Source organism: Dermacentor albipictus, unplaced genomic scaffold (genome assembly GCF_038994185.2).
Source record: "Dermacentor albipictus isolate Rhodes 1998 colony unplaced genomic scaffold, USDA_Dalb.pri_finalv2 scaffold_15, whole genome shotgun sequence".
Classification (NCBI taxonomy): Eukaryota; Metazoa; Arthropoda; class Arachnida; order Ixodida; family Ixodidae; genus Dermacentor; species Dermacentor albipictus.
The window spans coordinates 13,891,434-13,908,065 of NW_027225569.1; the positions used below are offsets into that span (position 1 = coordinate 13,891,434).

The 16,632-nt window shown below is 51.3% G+C and overlaps 1 protein-coding gene across 1 annotated transcript in view; it reads left to right on the forward strand.

The window, feature by feature from the left end:
* LOC139051845 (uncharacterized protein DDB_G0283697-like) overlaps nucleotides 1-16,632 on the forward strand; it is a 154,224-nt gene that overhangs the window by 95,695 nt on the left and 41,897 nt on the right. Inside the window, exon 3 of the mRNA XM_070528863.1 lies at nucleotides 6,527-6,656. Coding sequence (XP_070384964.1) covers nucleotides 6,527-6,626 — 100 coding nt within the window. The 3' untranslated portion in view covers nucleotides 6,627-6,656. The remainder of the gene's footprint in view (nucleotides 1-6,526; nucleotides 6,657-16,632) is intronic.

Sequence of the window (16,632 nt, forward strand, 5' to 3'; positions counted from 1 at the left end):
CAGATTGCGTAATTATTTTTATCCCTAGCCGAGTATAAGCGGGAAATTTTCCCAGCGTATCGCACATTCGTAGCCTCTCACAAAGACCGGGACGAATAACACTTTTCAGTCCGGTAAGTTGCCCCTAATATGGCATACTGAGCACCCTCAAACGCGTCTATTCCTGGCTCTGATGGACAAATGTACTGCTGAGCTACGCCTTTCTCTCTCATAACACCCGGCGCGAGGCTAACTCGATAGTTTACCTATGCTTGCGTCATGCTAGGTGCGACAAAGATGGCATCTGTGCACGGTTCACATGCACGATCAAACATTGGCCCCTTTTCTCTGTGCAACAAGTGAGCTTTGTGGATAAGGTATGGTAGCAAAGATATGACCAATAATGCTATGGCATGTTTATCCCTGCACCGTGCTTTCAGCAAGCGACCACCTTGGGTAGCTTTAAGGACGTTCGGCGCAAAAAACAAAATAATGTCTTCTGTATTGCCTGATGCATCGAATAGGCTATTACAGCTTGGTTACTAGTTAAAATTTCCCTAGCCCTCAAGTGGTGTAAAGGAAATAATCAGAAACACAAGCGAATTAAAATATACCGAGCACGGCCAACGATGAAGCGTTCACGGAAGTTACCTAACTAGTGGTTTGCTCTGAAATGATTATACATAGCTCCATATAACTGCTCTATGCAAAATAAGCTGTTTTGTTTAGCTTAGCTAATGCCCTGCTTTCCACATAGTCATTAACTGCTGCTGTTCACTGCTGTGAAGCAATGACTCTAATGGCTCTATTCAGCGTTTGCATGTAGTACGTTGTATAGTTTTCTCATCTCTTTTACGAGTGAAGCAGTGCACACATTTTTTTAGCACAAAATGTTATCTGTACAACTTCCCTTTTGTGAAGTGTGCCATCGTGCTATCTTATCACACGTTTTCAGCGACGCAAGTTGTTTTCTAATTTTCAGTTAAAGATTAGGTGCTCGCCTCCGTAAACGTGGCGTTCTTTTTTTTTTCTGCAATAATGGTATATTTTGTTTCCGTGAGCACCTTCTAAGGAACTTACACAATGAACTCGCCGTCAACAAGTTTTCATTATTTTCTAAATAATGATTAGGGAATCGCCTCCAAAAACGACGTGTTCTTTTTTTGAATAATTGAATATTTTGTTTCATTGAACACCTTCTATGAAACTTACACAATCAGCTTACGGTCAAGACGCGAAGAGGACACGAACATGCATGCACGTTGAACGAAGTGACAAGGGCTTTAGGGATGTTTAAAATGAAGTGCTGTATTCGGGAGGCCCAATGGCTTCCCAAGAGCTCAAAATGCTTTTGAGCACACTTTAGTAGCCTGTTAGCCACCATACGAGTTCATGACGCTTCAGGGAGATTCTGTTATTAAGCTTTCGAGGGCCCCTCACGAGAAGCATACGAGGCTTTCATGGAATGCCCACAAGAGGGCTGCTGGGACACATTATTAGAGAGAAATGTATGTGTTGTATATGATACACATGCTGTAATGTTCAACATTTTGTGATTCGTTAGACGTTATTTACATATCGTTCAAATGCTCCGCCAGGCGCCGCAGATGGAGCCAAACAAAACCCTTTCCTTACCTAAAGGCTACGTTATACAGCCACCAAAGATGCTCTGCCTGGTAGCATGTTATAATTTCAATGATGCTTTAATTTTTACGCAGAACGTGCTGCACGAGAACAATCGTAATACCTCCCGTGAATAGCTTAAGCCTTTTTAACAAAATCGAAAGAAGAAAGAAAAAAAATGTTTCGTGGTGACTTTTGCATACACATTACCGATACCTATTCTGCGTTGTCGTAAGAATTGTGGGATTTTGTTGACGCCGAGATCCGCCAACGAACGGCATTAGCAGAACCTACACTTCAACTGCCGCTGTAATTTCTGAGGCTGAACTGTACCATACAAATAGAGATATCGTCAGCTTTAAGCAGATAAAAAAAGTTTAAACGAATGAAGTAAAAAAATAACCGCTGTTTTGCTTGGACGAAGTATTTAAAGCGATAGCAAGATTATGGGTTGCACTGGAGATCCTCACGCTGTGTTGGAACACTAGGTGAGGGCGTTATAGCACGGCACGGCAGGTCGTACAACTGCTGTTGCGCAGAATGAATAGAGATGGGCAACGTTGTGATCAGACCTGTCAGAACGGTTTTCAGCGCCAAAAGAAATAACTAGATATAAGTAGCTTGACATTTAACAATCCATTCCACTCAGTCCAGCGCATGCATTACGGTGCGTCGTGCACACGTATCCTCAAAGGAAGCGCAAATTTACTTGCGTGTGACACTCGTGCCAACGGCGCAGTACGAACGTTTTAGGGTCGGCACTGTAGAGCCGACTCGACGGAGCGTGAGTATGCGGTATGCGGTCCAGGGCGGAAGGAATACACGACGGAGGGTCACGTGACAAACTTGAAGCGCATAAATGGAAAAGAATATTGAGGATAATTGGGCCTTGGGTGGCTTCCTTTAGTTGCGTCTCCTGCGGTGGATTGTGGTATAGGCTGCTGCGTGTCAACACGACCAAAACCCTTAATTAGGCGATGACCATGAGGTAACCACCCCCATTCGTCAGCGTCTATTCCGAAGTCACAAATGTGCCCGCTACCTGTACATGACAGCCGGAACTAATGATGAAAAGGCCCTACGGCAAATGATACCGAAGAATAGCCCAGACTTTTTATTCCAAGGCTGCTAAACGGTAGCCCATTCCATTCCACAGGAAGTGGAGTGCGGCAGAAGAATGCCATATCATGGGCGGAATATCACGACCGATTCGACGATCGCGATTGGCAGCGATATATTCATCAGATTCCCTGTATGAGTCGCCTAAGGAAGACGACGGTGTTAAAAGCTGAACCACATTGTGCAGTGGTGGTGACGTGTCCTGATGTGGACTCAGACCTTTGATGGAGTGCGCTTCCGTATCTGGAGGCAATGTGGCTAATATAAGATACACCCTTCTTCCTTCATTCCTACATCCGGACTTATTCATAGATGGTATTGGGGAATCCTGGCCCGAAGGACTCCATGATCCGCAAGAAGGAGCACAGTCAGGTGTGAGAAACGCACGCCGAGGTTGGTAAAGGTTCAAGCGTGTGACGCAGTCGAGTGTTTGTTATGTTAGTCAGGTAACGCACCGAACCACCACACGTTACGTAGGCGGGTGTGGTGGCTTAAGCCGCAAGACAGCGCGAAAAATAGCAAGAAAATGTGCACAGCAGTTTAACTCTTACTCTACCACATGGAAAATGGGTGTTTTTTGTAGCTTACTCTGAAGGTTTTTTTCTTAACTACTCCAATGAATATTTTATAATATACATGAATAAAAAAGCAGAACCAATTCACTTTTCATGCTTACAACTTCCATTAACGAGCTGTATGTCATAAAAAAAGATGAATTACCCGAATCAAGATTGTGGGATAAAGTTGAACAATGCTTGTAAAGACACGCATGTTGTAACAAAGACACGTAACAAAATTATGAGATATGCAATATGTATAACCCTCTAATAGGCACTATCTCTGAAAAAATCAAGATTGTTTCTTGAACAGGTATTGCACTAGAAAAAGTTTACTGCATGCACTACAGTTTGGCGGTCCGGGTTGCGGCCTCTGTTGTTCAGGGCTGGTTTGCGTCGACTTCGCTGTCAAAGTCGAAGTGCCACGAATAGTCAGCAAGCTGATTCTCGCTGCTGCTCGATGCATTGATAAAATCAGCCGCCGACGCAGCGGAATCACGACATCTGCGATCTTTCGAAGCGCGCACACCACTACCCGAGGCGGCCATTTTTGCTGTCTACTTTGATGATCGCGAAATTTCGAAGCGCATTCAAAAATTACCGCCTTGATTGCAAATGCCTAACTGCTTAGAAAACAAAAATATATTTGTTCTCCTTGAAGTCCAATGGTGCAGTGTGCCCGTGTGTGCAGTGTGCCGGCATTTGAAACAAGCAATAGTGGTCGGGCATATTGGTGCTTTCTGCTTTGATGATTGCGAAGCGTGAAAGGGCGGCCAAGAATCATCACCAGGTTGGGAAAAAAGCCTAGTGGCACGGGAGATCTTATAATCGACGTTTCAAACTACCGTTAGCGGGCCTACTATGTCCAATGGGCGCGGTACGGAAAGAGTTAAGGTGCGCAACAGCTGAGTGGAGCGAACAAAATACTACGCTGAGGCATTCTGGATGGCTTCCGAGGTGAGAGAGCTGGCAACTTCACTAACGGCGGTGTTCAGCGGAATTAGCGACGCTTTCAAAAATCCTTTCGTCATGGGGGAGACAAAACCTTCTACAGGTTTCAAGACAACGTACATGAAGCGAAGAACAATGCGTGAGGAAGAAGAAAGCCACCCGTTACCTCCCAGGTGCCTCCATGCCTCTGTTGGCAGGCGGCACTATAGGTTAACACGCCCCAAACAATGTCGAGCGGTCTGGCAACCATGTGGGCCTAATCCTACACAGAGGCACCGGGCACCCACAAGGCCGCAGAGCGTGGGAGGGGCAGCGTGAGAGGAGGGTCGCTTGCAGAGGCTAGCAGAATCACGTGACACGTCCTCCTAGTTTTATTTTTTCCCCTGAATCCATGATGCGTGCAACTGGCTCCGTCTTCGTTTGCCACCAAGCCTACTGCACGGCTCTCGCATCCCTCGAGACCTTCTAACCTGAAACATCACGGGCCACGCCTGTGCCATTGATAGCGTGACCACAAGGCGGCGGGGTCAACGGCGCTAGCGGATTCTAGCATCCTTATGATTGTTATCGCAATACAATATTATGGAACTGAGCCCAGCTGAAGTAGAAGCAAGGAGCGTACATAAAACGGACCGCAGGCAAATGTATGTGCTGTGGATGCAAGCACTGAAATTCACAATTGAAAAAGTGTAACGTCACCATCAATCGTTTTAGATCGCACCTCTTCTGCGGCTGTTCCAGCGGTAAGCGTCAGCGTAGTCCCTCTGAGGCGAGCGAACGAGCACAGCGAAAAGTGAAAGCAGAGAACGTGAGGAGGAAATCGGGAGAAGAGACTGCAGTGAAAGAATGAGGCGGAAAGCGGACGAAGAGTGTATGGCGAAAGGGTGAGGAGGAAAGCAGAGCGGCGCACGAGACTACGAGATGGCACCATAGTATTGTAATCTGACTGTTTGCGCGACGCCAATAGTGTAATACCTTATGGAAGTGAGGGGGACCCCAACGCTTACACTGGAACCTCAGACTAGCCATGCATAAAAGCCGACGCGTTTGACCCGCACACCAGATTTCGTCGTTGTGTGGGAGTGTTACTCTTTCAGCAACGCTTCGCTTCGTTTGCAACCTGCCACACGAGACAGATTGTCCGCGCCAGTAATTATATCGGGAAATGAAAACTCGTATAGGGATGAGCTCAAATACTGCGTTAGAGAGTATAATAATCATCGGTGAATCTGTTTGATATTTTTTCTGCGGGAGTTCTCTGATTTTTTCGGATTCTGATTTCTTTGAGTTTTAAATATTAAAATAGCACCTTTATATTTTGTTCTGTACCTCATATCGAGCCTACTTTCTTACTCATAAGCGAATTTAATGCGTCACACTTCTGAGACGGCCTCTGGCAATTATCTCCTTTCCCCCTATTTTGTGCGACCTGATTCAATCTTACGCCTGCCAATTTCCTAATTTCATGCCACCATCGAATTCTTTGCCGTCATAAAACTGTGTAGCGATCAATCGCCAACCGTTCTAGCTGTAACTCAAATGGTCCAGCGTTTATATGCCCTACGTATTACATGGACTTCCCAGCTCCATCACTTCCTCTTTTTGTCGACAAGACCATCGGCTAGACCCATTTACACTCTAATCCAGCCCGCTGTCTGCTTGTCCTCTAACGTAACATCTGATATCGTTAGATTGCTGGGAGGTGCCTTGATCCTACAGTGGACATAAATAGGCTGATGATGCTTTAACTTCTCAGATTCCTCTTTCGATATGCGTGATGCTAGTCAGTTACCATTCCACGAGTGCTATAAGGTGTTACATTTTCCTTGTTACGCTACCTTAGGTGATTAGTGCTGTCGGATGCAAATGGAAAAACGAGAAGTTGTTCTAGGGAGCTATGGCTTGAACACTAAGCCTAATGTTTCACTAGGAAGATTCCGAGCTTTAGTGCTGCAATCACTTCGTTGTAACTCATTTATCATCGCAAAACACTCAAACATTGTAACGTATAGGCACTATGAAAAGCACCTTCCACTTTTGATTCAACTTCGTGTTATAGAAAAAGATTCAGAACTGATTTACACCTCTTAACGCATCGCTTTAGAAAAAGTGTTTTATTACCAAGCCCAAATGTACCAACCCATTTGTGGAATAGAGTTCTGTGAATTACATCAGAAAAAAGAATGAAGAGGTGTTCTACATTATTTCTTACGACACAGCTCGAATGGTTTTCGAGCACCGATGAAACACGCAGCAAAAGTACTACATGGAGTTCTAACACATTTTTGTTCTTTCAGCTTCACTTCCTCTGGTACACATAACGACAACACAAGTCAAGGCTATGCTTCCGAAAAATGGACAAAGCGCCTGTCACAATCACCGAGACGACCACGGTGATTCGTGCTAACAAATCCGCTGTCGAGAAAGGTAAGCGACACGATACACAATGGATTGACGTTAATAAATCGAGCAGGTCGGAGAGATAATTTTTTTGTGGAATGAATTGATAAGAACTGGGGGAAATAAAAGAAGTGTACCAGACATTCGCCTGTAGGACAGGGATAATTATTAAAAAACGGGTCGAAGCGAGAATTCCTCTTGTGTCTCTGACCTAAGTAGGAGAGTGTGTGTGTGTTTGATAGAGAGAGCTAGAACCATAGAGGGAAAACTACCGAGGGAAAAGAAAAAAGATTGCCATGATTCCGTGCCATCCTAGCGACGTGTGATGAAATATACCGGCAAAAGACATTAAAGAAAGCCCATCATGCGTATTTATAAAATATGTCACCCGTTCTTTTTGTTTGTTGCTAACGAACAGGAAATGGAAGAGACGCTAAAAAAGAACAAATCGATAAGTGAATATCAAACAGAAATTATGAGAATTGTCTAATAAAGAGTAAGCATTGTTTGTCTCGGCTGTGACTTGGTTTTTGCTTAGTTTTGCTTACTTGATTTTCCTAGTTTGTGCACGTCTACGCATGGTCCTTCCAGTGGAAGAGAATGCTTAGGCTTTAGCAGACACTTGTCAAAGACTCTCGCCGCATCGGGCCTTTTCAATGCAATCGTACGCATTGAGCCAGAGCACCGGGAACGGGCGCGCCTCGACGGAGCAGAGTGGTCGAAAGAGAACGCCTGCTGATGATGATGATAGTGATCTAGGGAAAGGAAGGACGCTTGGTTCTGCAACCCGTCAGGGAGCACGGCGAAGCGTCATCAGGGGAGAGGGAATGGGTAGTGAAAGATGATAGAGAAAGAGGGAGGATGTGGCCTAATAGACTCCACTATACGCGGCAGGTGGCAGTCCTCAGTAAAGTTGCCAGCGTTGTAGCGGGCGCTTATAGGGTGTCTATTCCCGTGGAACTGATAAACTCCAGCAGGCTTCGCAGCGCAGGGAGCTGTGGACACACTGGGAACAGCAGGTCAGTCTCTGTGGCCGCTGGAAGGCCGTGGCGTCTGTAGGTGTTGATCACTGTGGAGCGTTCCTGCGCCAAGGATGGGCAAGCACAGAGAAGGTGCTCCAGAGTCTCGGGGTCCCCGCACCTCTTGCAGGCAGGCGACGTGGCGCGTCCCTTGGCGTACAGCCGGGCCGCAGTCCAGGTGCAGCCAGTCCGCAAGCGCAGGAGTGTGGAACGGTCTCTTCTGGAGAGGCCGTTCTCTGGAAGTGGCTTGGGGGCTTTGCCACTAGCCACTCGGGGGTCCGGATGAATGGAGGTGAGCAGGCACCGTAGCCGATGTCTCGTGTAGTCCGAAGCCGCTACCGCTCTGGTGACCGGGACTACATCATGATGGGCAGCTTTGGCGTAGGTATCTGCCTCCTCGTTACCGGCTACCCCGACATGTGAGGGCAGCCAGTGAAAGGATACTGGGAGTCCGGCGGTGGCTAGAGCCGTTAACTTGGCAAGCAGCAGCACCACTGTAAGTCCTGCCCGCCGAGGGTTGATGAGGGCCTGGAGCGTTGGCTTGGAGTCGCACACCACCGCCACCGGCTGCTGGGGAAGGTGCTCAGCAAGGAGGTCGGCAGCCAGGTGCAGCCCCGCGAGCTCAGCTGCAGTAGAGCTTGCTGCAAACGGGAGCCTACACTGCCTGTGACAGGCGAGAGTTGGAACTGTGCATGCCGCTGCAGCCGACCCGCTGGGGAGGACTGAACCATCCGTGAACACCAGCAGGTGTCCTTCCAACTCCTCCTGGAGCTTGCAGGCTGCCGCCTGCTGCAGGGCTGCGGCTGGTGCTCTCCGCTTGGCTAACCCCCTGAGGGAGAGGTGCACATCCGGAGGTCCGTGATGGGGAGGAGGAAGAGCCACTGCCACAGGTAGTTGAGGAACTGTCTCCTCATAGAGGCGACACAGGTTGCCCATACGTGAAGCCGGCAGGCTCCGGAGCCGGTCTAGAAGAGCCTGGCCGTCTGGTGCGCGATGTAGCCTGTCAATATGCCCCAGTCCCCGTTGCAACATGAGCAGTGACAGTGGCCATTCGCCGGCCTCAGCCAGTGTTGCGGCGATCTTGGAGTGCCTTGGAAGCCCCAGGACATTTCTGATGGCCGTCCTGTGCAGAACCTCTAGTTGTGCTTTCCTGGCATGCGTCAGGGAAACCAGCGGCAGGGCATACAACAAGGACGATGTTGCTGCAGCCTTGTTCAGGCGCAGGGCCCACTTCGTGGAGCATCCTCGGCCGCGTTGAAGGAGTCAGCCCACGGCTGCATGAACACGGCGCACCTTGGCGCTGAGGGCTTTAGTTGCCGGGATCCACGTCAGCCGGTGGTCTATGGTGAGGCCAAGGTACGTCACTGTCTGCTTCCACGGAAGGGGGTCGGTGCCGATTCTCAACTGGTGGACGCTGAGGCGGGAGGCAGCCCTCGGGTGTATCAGTAGGGCCTCCGTCTTTGCAGGAGAGACGGTTAAGCCGATGCTCCCGAGGAATGTCGTCACTGCGTCCAGGGCCCCCTGCAGTGATCTCCGGACGGCTGGAAGGCACCGCCTTGGTCCCCGGGCCCAGAGCGCCACATCATCAGCGTAGATGGAGCATTGCGTGTGGTGCCGGGTGTCTGCCGGTAGAGCGGCTGGCAGACCTGCCAGGGCTGCATTGAACAGAAACGGTCTCAGCACCGACCCCTGCGGCACGCCGGTGGTGATGACTCGAGGGGTGCTGAGCGCCTGGCCCACTCGTACTCGGAACGTTCTTCCCGCAAGAAAGGCAGAGACAAAGCGCCTGAGGCTGCCAGTGATGCCGAGGTTATCTAAAGAGCCCTCGATGACCTCGTGGGGCAGGCTGTCAAAGGCGCTCTGCACGTCAAGCAGCACGAGAAGAGCCACGTCACCACTGTTCTTTGCATCCTCCAGGGTGGCCACGACATCGGCGATGGAGTCGGCAGTGCAGCGGTGGCGCCTGAAGCCGGTCTGCTGCTCCGGGAAGTAGACACCTGCGCGGCGATCCACTCCATGCGTGCCAGGACAATCCTCTCCATCACTTTACAGGCGGCAGAGGTGAGGGACACCGGCCTGTACGAGGAGGGTGCCGCCGCAGGTTTCCGTGGCTTAAGGACTGGTGCCACCACCGCGGTGAGCCAGTCGTCTGGGAGAGCCCCAGTGCTCCAAATGGTGTTGAAGTACTCCAGGAGACGGTCTTGCTCTGCAGCTTGCAGGTTCCGAAGCATCTGGAACGTGAGTCCATCCTCTCCTGGAGCGCTCCGTCGCTTGCTTTGTCCTAGGGCGGCCTTCAGCTCGTGCACCCGGATGGGCTCGCAGCAGAGAGCATTAATCTGCTCGAGCACCCATTCCGGATGGTGACAGGTGGGGGGAAGGTGCCGAGGCCCAGTAGCTGGCGGAGGCAGGACCCGCTGTACCAGGGGCCGGGCGGCAAACCGGTCGGCTAGTAACTCCGCCAGAGTAGATGCGGAGATGCCCAGGGAAATGGCTGCTGACAGCACCTGTCGTTGTACACGAGGTCCTATCAGCAAGGCCCTCAGCAGGCGCCAGGCACGAGCTCCATCCGGCGCCCTGATGATCGTGGCACAGATGTCCTGCCAGCTTTGGCGCCTGCGTTGCCGGGAGTGTCGTCTGCAGGCGGCGTCGATGCGACGATGTTCCGTCCAGTGCTCCGCCTGATTGGTTCTCAGTGCTCTACGTTCAGCCCTGCGCCTGGCAGCTCGTAGCTGGAGGTGCCGAATGTCTGGTGCTGGTTGGCCCTCCTGCGCAGTGGACCAGACTGTGGCTGCCCGGCCACTCTCCGCAACGAGCTGCAGGAAGTCAGCGGTACTGGTGTCCTGCTGGCACAGCTTACGGAAAGCACTCCAATCGACAGTGGCGTACACGTGCATCCTGGGTGTCTTGCCCCTGAACGGGGCCAGCACGATAGGGAAGTGGTCGGACCCCCAGGTGTCCGGTTGCGGTGTCCAAGTGTATCGGCAGCCCTCAGTGGCCAGGCTCACGTCAATTGCCGTGCTGATGGCACGGGATGTGCGCCGGATGAAAGTGGGAGCCCCGGTGTTTAGAACCTTCAGACCCAGCTGGTTAACAACGTCCACAACTCTGCTACCTCGCCCGCAGCAGCGGCGACTGCCCCAGATGGTGTGGTGAGCATTGATGTCTCCGCACAGGACGAAGTCCCTGCCGAGACGACGGGCTAGCTGCAGGAGGCACGAGGGATCCCAGGGCCGGCATGGTCGGATATACACGCTGGCCACAGTGGTGTCAACGTCTCCAAGACGCACACGAACAGCACAGCATTCGAGTGGTCCTCCAGTCAGATCCGCCACATCGACCTCAGCTTGCAGCACACCCGCCCGCACGTACACCGCACAGCGGGGAGGTCCCTGTGGATGTTCTTTGTTGAGACATGGGGTCGCCGTACAGGGTTGCAGCGTGCACGAGGTGCGGCTGCTGTAGCCTACGTAGCCAGGTAGACGCAAATCATCTGCAGTCGCGTACACCTCCTGCAAAGCAAGTACGTCGTAGTCGCTCTGCAGGAGGTGCAAGGAGAGGTCGGCTTGTCGCCGCCGCAAAGAGTGCGCGTTCCACTCAAGCACGCTCGGCCTGCGGCGGTGGTTCCCAGCTGGGGCGTTAGCCATGATGGCTCTGCTGAGGAGGCAGCCCACCTGCCTGGAGGCAGATTGAGCGTAACTTGTTGTCGGCTGGCAGTAGGTCAGCAACGGCCCGCAGTAGGAGCCTCAGGCTGGTGGCCTCCGACTGCTGCTCAGAAGTGTGACTGGACGGCGCCATGTCAGTTGCGGCTGGGGGTGCGCCTGCTGAATTTGCCAGGGCTGCCTTGCGCCCCAACTTCTCGTGACCTCGCCGGGTTCCTTTCGACGAGGTGCTTTTGGCGGAGCCGGTGGCCACAGCTGCATAGCTGGGGCGCGCCGCCGTCTCCAGTGCATGGACTCCCGAAGCGATGGGAGAGGCTTGTGTCTTGGCGGAGGCACACATTGCTCGAGCTTCCCGATGAGGCATGTGGGTCGGCGCTGTAGCCTTTATCGTGGCTATGCGCCTCTCAGCCTGCCACAGCTTGCATGTAGGGGCGTCGGCAGCGTGTGCCCCTCCACAGTGGAAGCACTTTGGCTTGGCTGTGCACTGGTAATCCCTCGCATGCTGACCGCCACAGCGCAGGCACCGCTCCGGCCATTTGCACGTCGCCGTCGCGTGGCCGTAGCGCCCACACCGCCGGCACTGCAAGGGCCGAGGCCGCGACGGTCGCACATCAAAAGGCAACCGGAACAGGAGGATGCGGGCCGGTGGGCTCGGGGCGGCAAAGCGCAGGGTCAGGGTGCGACCGCTCCGCTTGACCGCAGTCACCGGCACGACTGAGGTCACTGCCGCCAACAGTGCCTCGTCGGAGAAGTCACCATCGACGCCATGTACCGTGCCCGTGCTCTGGGAACGGTCGGCAGGAAGACGAGCAGTGACAGCGAGCCCGGCCAGCTCGGTCGTAGCAAGCAGGAACTGTAGTCGCGCGGGTGTTGCGGCGTCAGCCGCCACAATGTTCTTTTTCGTATTCACGCGGAACGCCTGCTGCAACAGCAGCATGGCGTGAGGCGTTGCGTAAGGGGAGAGTGCGTTGCCGCATTGCCGGGTCACCGTTGCTGTCGCTCTCGCAAGCCTGCATTGTGCTCGCGTTCATTGTCCAGGCAAGTTCTCCTCTGCGTTCTCAATGCGTCTTGGCAAGGTCCAATGCAAACGCGCCACACCTCTCGACGCGGTTGCTTGCCCGCGAGGTGTTCATAACTCGGAGGACGCTCCGCTGTGTTCAGTTGGACATTGGGCCACCCCAGTATCTCTAGTTGGCTCGCACGCAATCTTCAAGTTGGCCAGCCTCCAAATTTAAGTTCGCCCTCCCAGAAAACTTCAAGTTCGCCAACACATAAGTTTCACGTTGGCCCCCCCGAAAACCTAAGTTGACCCACTCCGAAATTAGAGGCTGGCCCACCTCCATATTTAACTTGGCCCACTACAAATCTTCACTACAAATGAAGTAGGTGCAGCGGCGGCGTTGAAGTAGAACACCCGCCTCGCGTGCAAGAGGTCCGTGGTTCGAATCCCGGTGCCGGCAATTTTCCACCGGATTTAAAATACCTGTGGCTTAGCTAAGGTTAAGCCCAGGATGCGAAGCATACTAGCCTTTATTTTAGTTGTTGAACCACTGTTTAGCCTGGTGAACTGCTGTTGCTTGGCTATATTTGGTTCGGCTAGACGAAGCAACAACTCATGCGTTACTCTGCTGACTCCTTTATTTTCAAACAAATAAATACGCTCTACCGCTACCAATACCGCTATACCACTGGTATAGTGGTATTGGTAACCTGGTATAGCGAGAGGAGTGGGAGTTAGGCCGCAGTACCATCTGTGCGACTACAGGCGAGCGCACGAGCTGAGACCCGGCTATGTAGCTACACGGCCGCAAGCGAGCGCACGAGTTGAGCCTCCGCTTTTGCAGCTGTTATGACGTCATCTGGTAGCTACGCGGCCGCGCGCGGCGCAGCAAGGAAGAGCGTGGTTGTGCGGCTAGTATGCTTCGCATAAAAAAAAAAATCCGCGTGTTGATAAAATTGCACAAACAGGCCTGGAGTGCGGCCTGATCCCGGTGACCAGAACCGGTAACGCACTCCCTCAATAGAGCAGGATTCGCCACCCTGGTGCAGTAGTTGGCCACAACCTCTTATACGAACACAACAATCAACTGCTGCGAAGCAACTGACAGCAACAATCAGCTGCGAAGCAACTGACCACGGCGGCGGTCAGAACAGCGACGCAGCAGAGGGTGCTAAGAATCACTGGCTCCGGACAGGACGCCATTGAAATATAAACATGGCAACGTTTAACGCTAGAACGTTATCTAGTGAGGCGAGTCTAGCAGTGTTATTGGAGGACTCATTGGGCAGTAAATGGGATATAATAGGGCTCAGTAAAGTTAGGAGGCCAAAAGAAGCATATATAGTGCCAAAAAGCGGCCACATCCTGTGCTACCGGGGCTTAGCGGAGAGAGGAGAAGTATGAGTCGGATTCCTGATTAAAAAGAATAAAGCTGGTAACATACAGGAACTCTGTAGCATTAACGAGAGGATGGCAGGTCTTGTTGTGAAACTCAATGAGAGGTACAAAATGAAGATTGTACAGGTCTACGCCCCTACATCCAGTCATGATGACCAGGAAGTCGAAAGCTTTTATGAAGACGTGGAATCGGCGATGGGTAGAGCGAAAACTAAATACACTATACTAATGGGCGACTTTAATGCCAAGGTAGGCAAGAAGCAGGCTGGAGACAAGGCAGTGGGGGAATATGGCATAGGCACTAGAAATAGCAGGGGAGAGTTATTAGTAGAGTTTGCGGAACAGGATAATATGAGGATAATGAATACCTTCTTCCGCAAGCGCGATAGCCGAAAGTGGACGTGGAGGAGCCCCAGCGGCGAGACAAGAAATGAAATAGACTTCATACACTGCGCTAGCCCTGGCATCATACAAGATGTGGACGTGCTCGGCAAGGTGCGCTGCAGTGACCACAGGATGGTAAGAACTCGAATTAGCCTAGACCTGAGGAGGGAATGGAAGAAACAGGTACATAAGAAGCCGATTAATGAGTTAGCGGTAAGAGGGAACATAGAGGAATTCCAGATCAAGCTACAGAACAGGTATTCGGCTTTAACTCAGGTAGAGGACTTTAGCGTTGAAGCAATGCACGACAATCTTGTGGGCATCATTAAGGAGTGTGCAATGGACGTCGGTGGTAACTCCGTTAGGCAGGGTACCAGCAAACTATCGCAGGAGACGAAAGATCTGATGAAGAAACGCCAATGTATGAAAGCATCTAACCCTGCAGCTAGAATAGAACTGGCAGAACTTTCGAAGCGGATCCACAAGCGTAAGACAGCTAACATGAGGAAGTATAATATGGATAGAATTGAACATGCTCTCAAGAAAGGGGGAAGCCTAAAAACAGCGAAGAAGAAACTAGGAATTGGCAAGAATCAGATGTATGCGTTAAGAGACAAAGCCAGCAATATCATAACTAATATGGATGAGATAGTTCAAGTGGCTGAAGAGTTCTATAGAGATTTATACAGTCCCAGTTGCACCCACGACGATAATGGAAGAGAAAATAGTCTAGAGGAATTCGAAATCCCAAAGGTAACGCCGCAGGAACTAAAGAAAGCCTTGGGAGATATGCAAAGGGGGAAGGCAGCTGGGGAGGATCAGGTAACAGCAGATTTGTTGAATTATGGTGGACAGATTGTTCTAGAGAAACTGGCCACCCTGTATACACAATGCCTCATGACCTCGAGCGTACCGGAATCTTGGAAGAACCCTAACATCATCCTAATCCATAAGAAAGGGGACGCCAAAGACTTGAAAAATTATAGACCGATCAGCTAACTGTCCGTTGCCTACAAACTATTTAGTAAGGTAATCGCAAATAGAATCAGGAGCAGCTTAGACTTCCGTCAAGCAAAGGACCAGGCAGGATTCCGTAACGGCTACTCAACAATAGATCACATTCACACTGTCAATCAGGTCATAGAGAAATGTGCGGAATATAACCAACCCTTATATATAGCTTTCATTGATTACGAGAAAGCGTTTGATTCTGTCGAAACCTCAGCAGTCATGGAGGCGTTACGGAATCAGGGTGTAGACGAGCCGTATGTAAAAATACTGTAAGATATCTATAGCGGCTCCACAGCCACCGTAGTCCTCCATAAAGCAAGCAACAAAATCCCAATAAAGAAACGCGTCAGGCAGGGAGATACGATATCTCCAATGCTATTCACAGCGTGTTTACAGGAGGCATTCAGAGACCTGGATTGGGAAGAATTGGAGATAAAAGGTAATGGAGAATACCTTAGTAACTTGCGATTCGCTGATGATATTGCCTTGCGTAGTAACTCAGGGGACCAATTGCAATGCATGCTCACTGACCTGGAGAGGCAAAGCAGTAGAGTTGGTCTAAAAATTAATCTGCAAAAACTAAAGTAATGCTTAACAGTCTAGGAAGAGAACAACAATTTACAATAGGCAGCGAGGCACTGGAAGTCGTAAGGGAAAAAATTGGAGGACGCTTAAGCTTCGCCTTCAAGAGTGGAACGCGATAGCGTTCCCGTCGACCCGCCAATGGGTGTAAGACAATGGGCTACAGGGCAGCCATCACTTACGAGGCGCCCCGCATCAGACGCGGTGAGCGTCGAGCCATATGGTCGAGCAACGCGGCGTTCGGCGCAGCAATGAAACGTGCGCCTGAGCAAGCGGAGCGAACCAAAGAACTCGGTATCCCGGAGGGGGAAATGATGCACGCCAGCCAAACGCCGTGATCGGCACGGGCAGAGAGATAGAGAGATAGTGATCTAAAGAAAGGAAGGACGCTTGATTCTGCGGAGGGAGCGAGGCGAAGCGTTGTCAGGGGAGAGAGTCCGAACCGCGACAGCTCCAATGCGCGCGTGGCGCGCCATCTGTCGGGGCAGCGCCGTACATGGAGAGGAGGGGCTCTTCTGTGTTTGCCGCAAGATGGCTCTCCGTGTGCGGAAAGCGCAGAAGAAATGCAGCGAAACGCACTTCGCTACTCGTGTAATTGCGACTTCTGTAAGTTACATGTTCATAATTACCTATATACACCACAGTATAACTTTCCACGGCTCGTTTCGAAGGCAACACCGCATTCACTAGAGGCGCGTTTGTACCTTTTGGAAGCATCGAAATCGTGGCTGAGTGGTAGCGTCTCCGCCTCACACTCCGGAGACCCTGGTTCGATTCCCACCCAGACCATGTTGGAAGTTGCTTTTTATTTATGGAGTGCCTGCCGTGATTTATCGCTCACGGTCAACGCCGCAAAAAGATTGGAGGACGCTTAAGCTTCGCCTTCAAGAGTGGGACGCGACAGCGTTCCCGTCGACCCGCCAAGGGGTATAAGACAATGCGCTACGGCA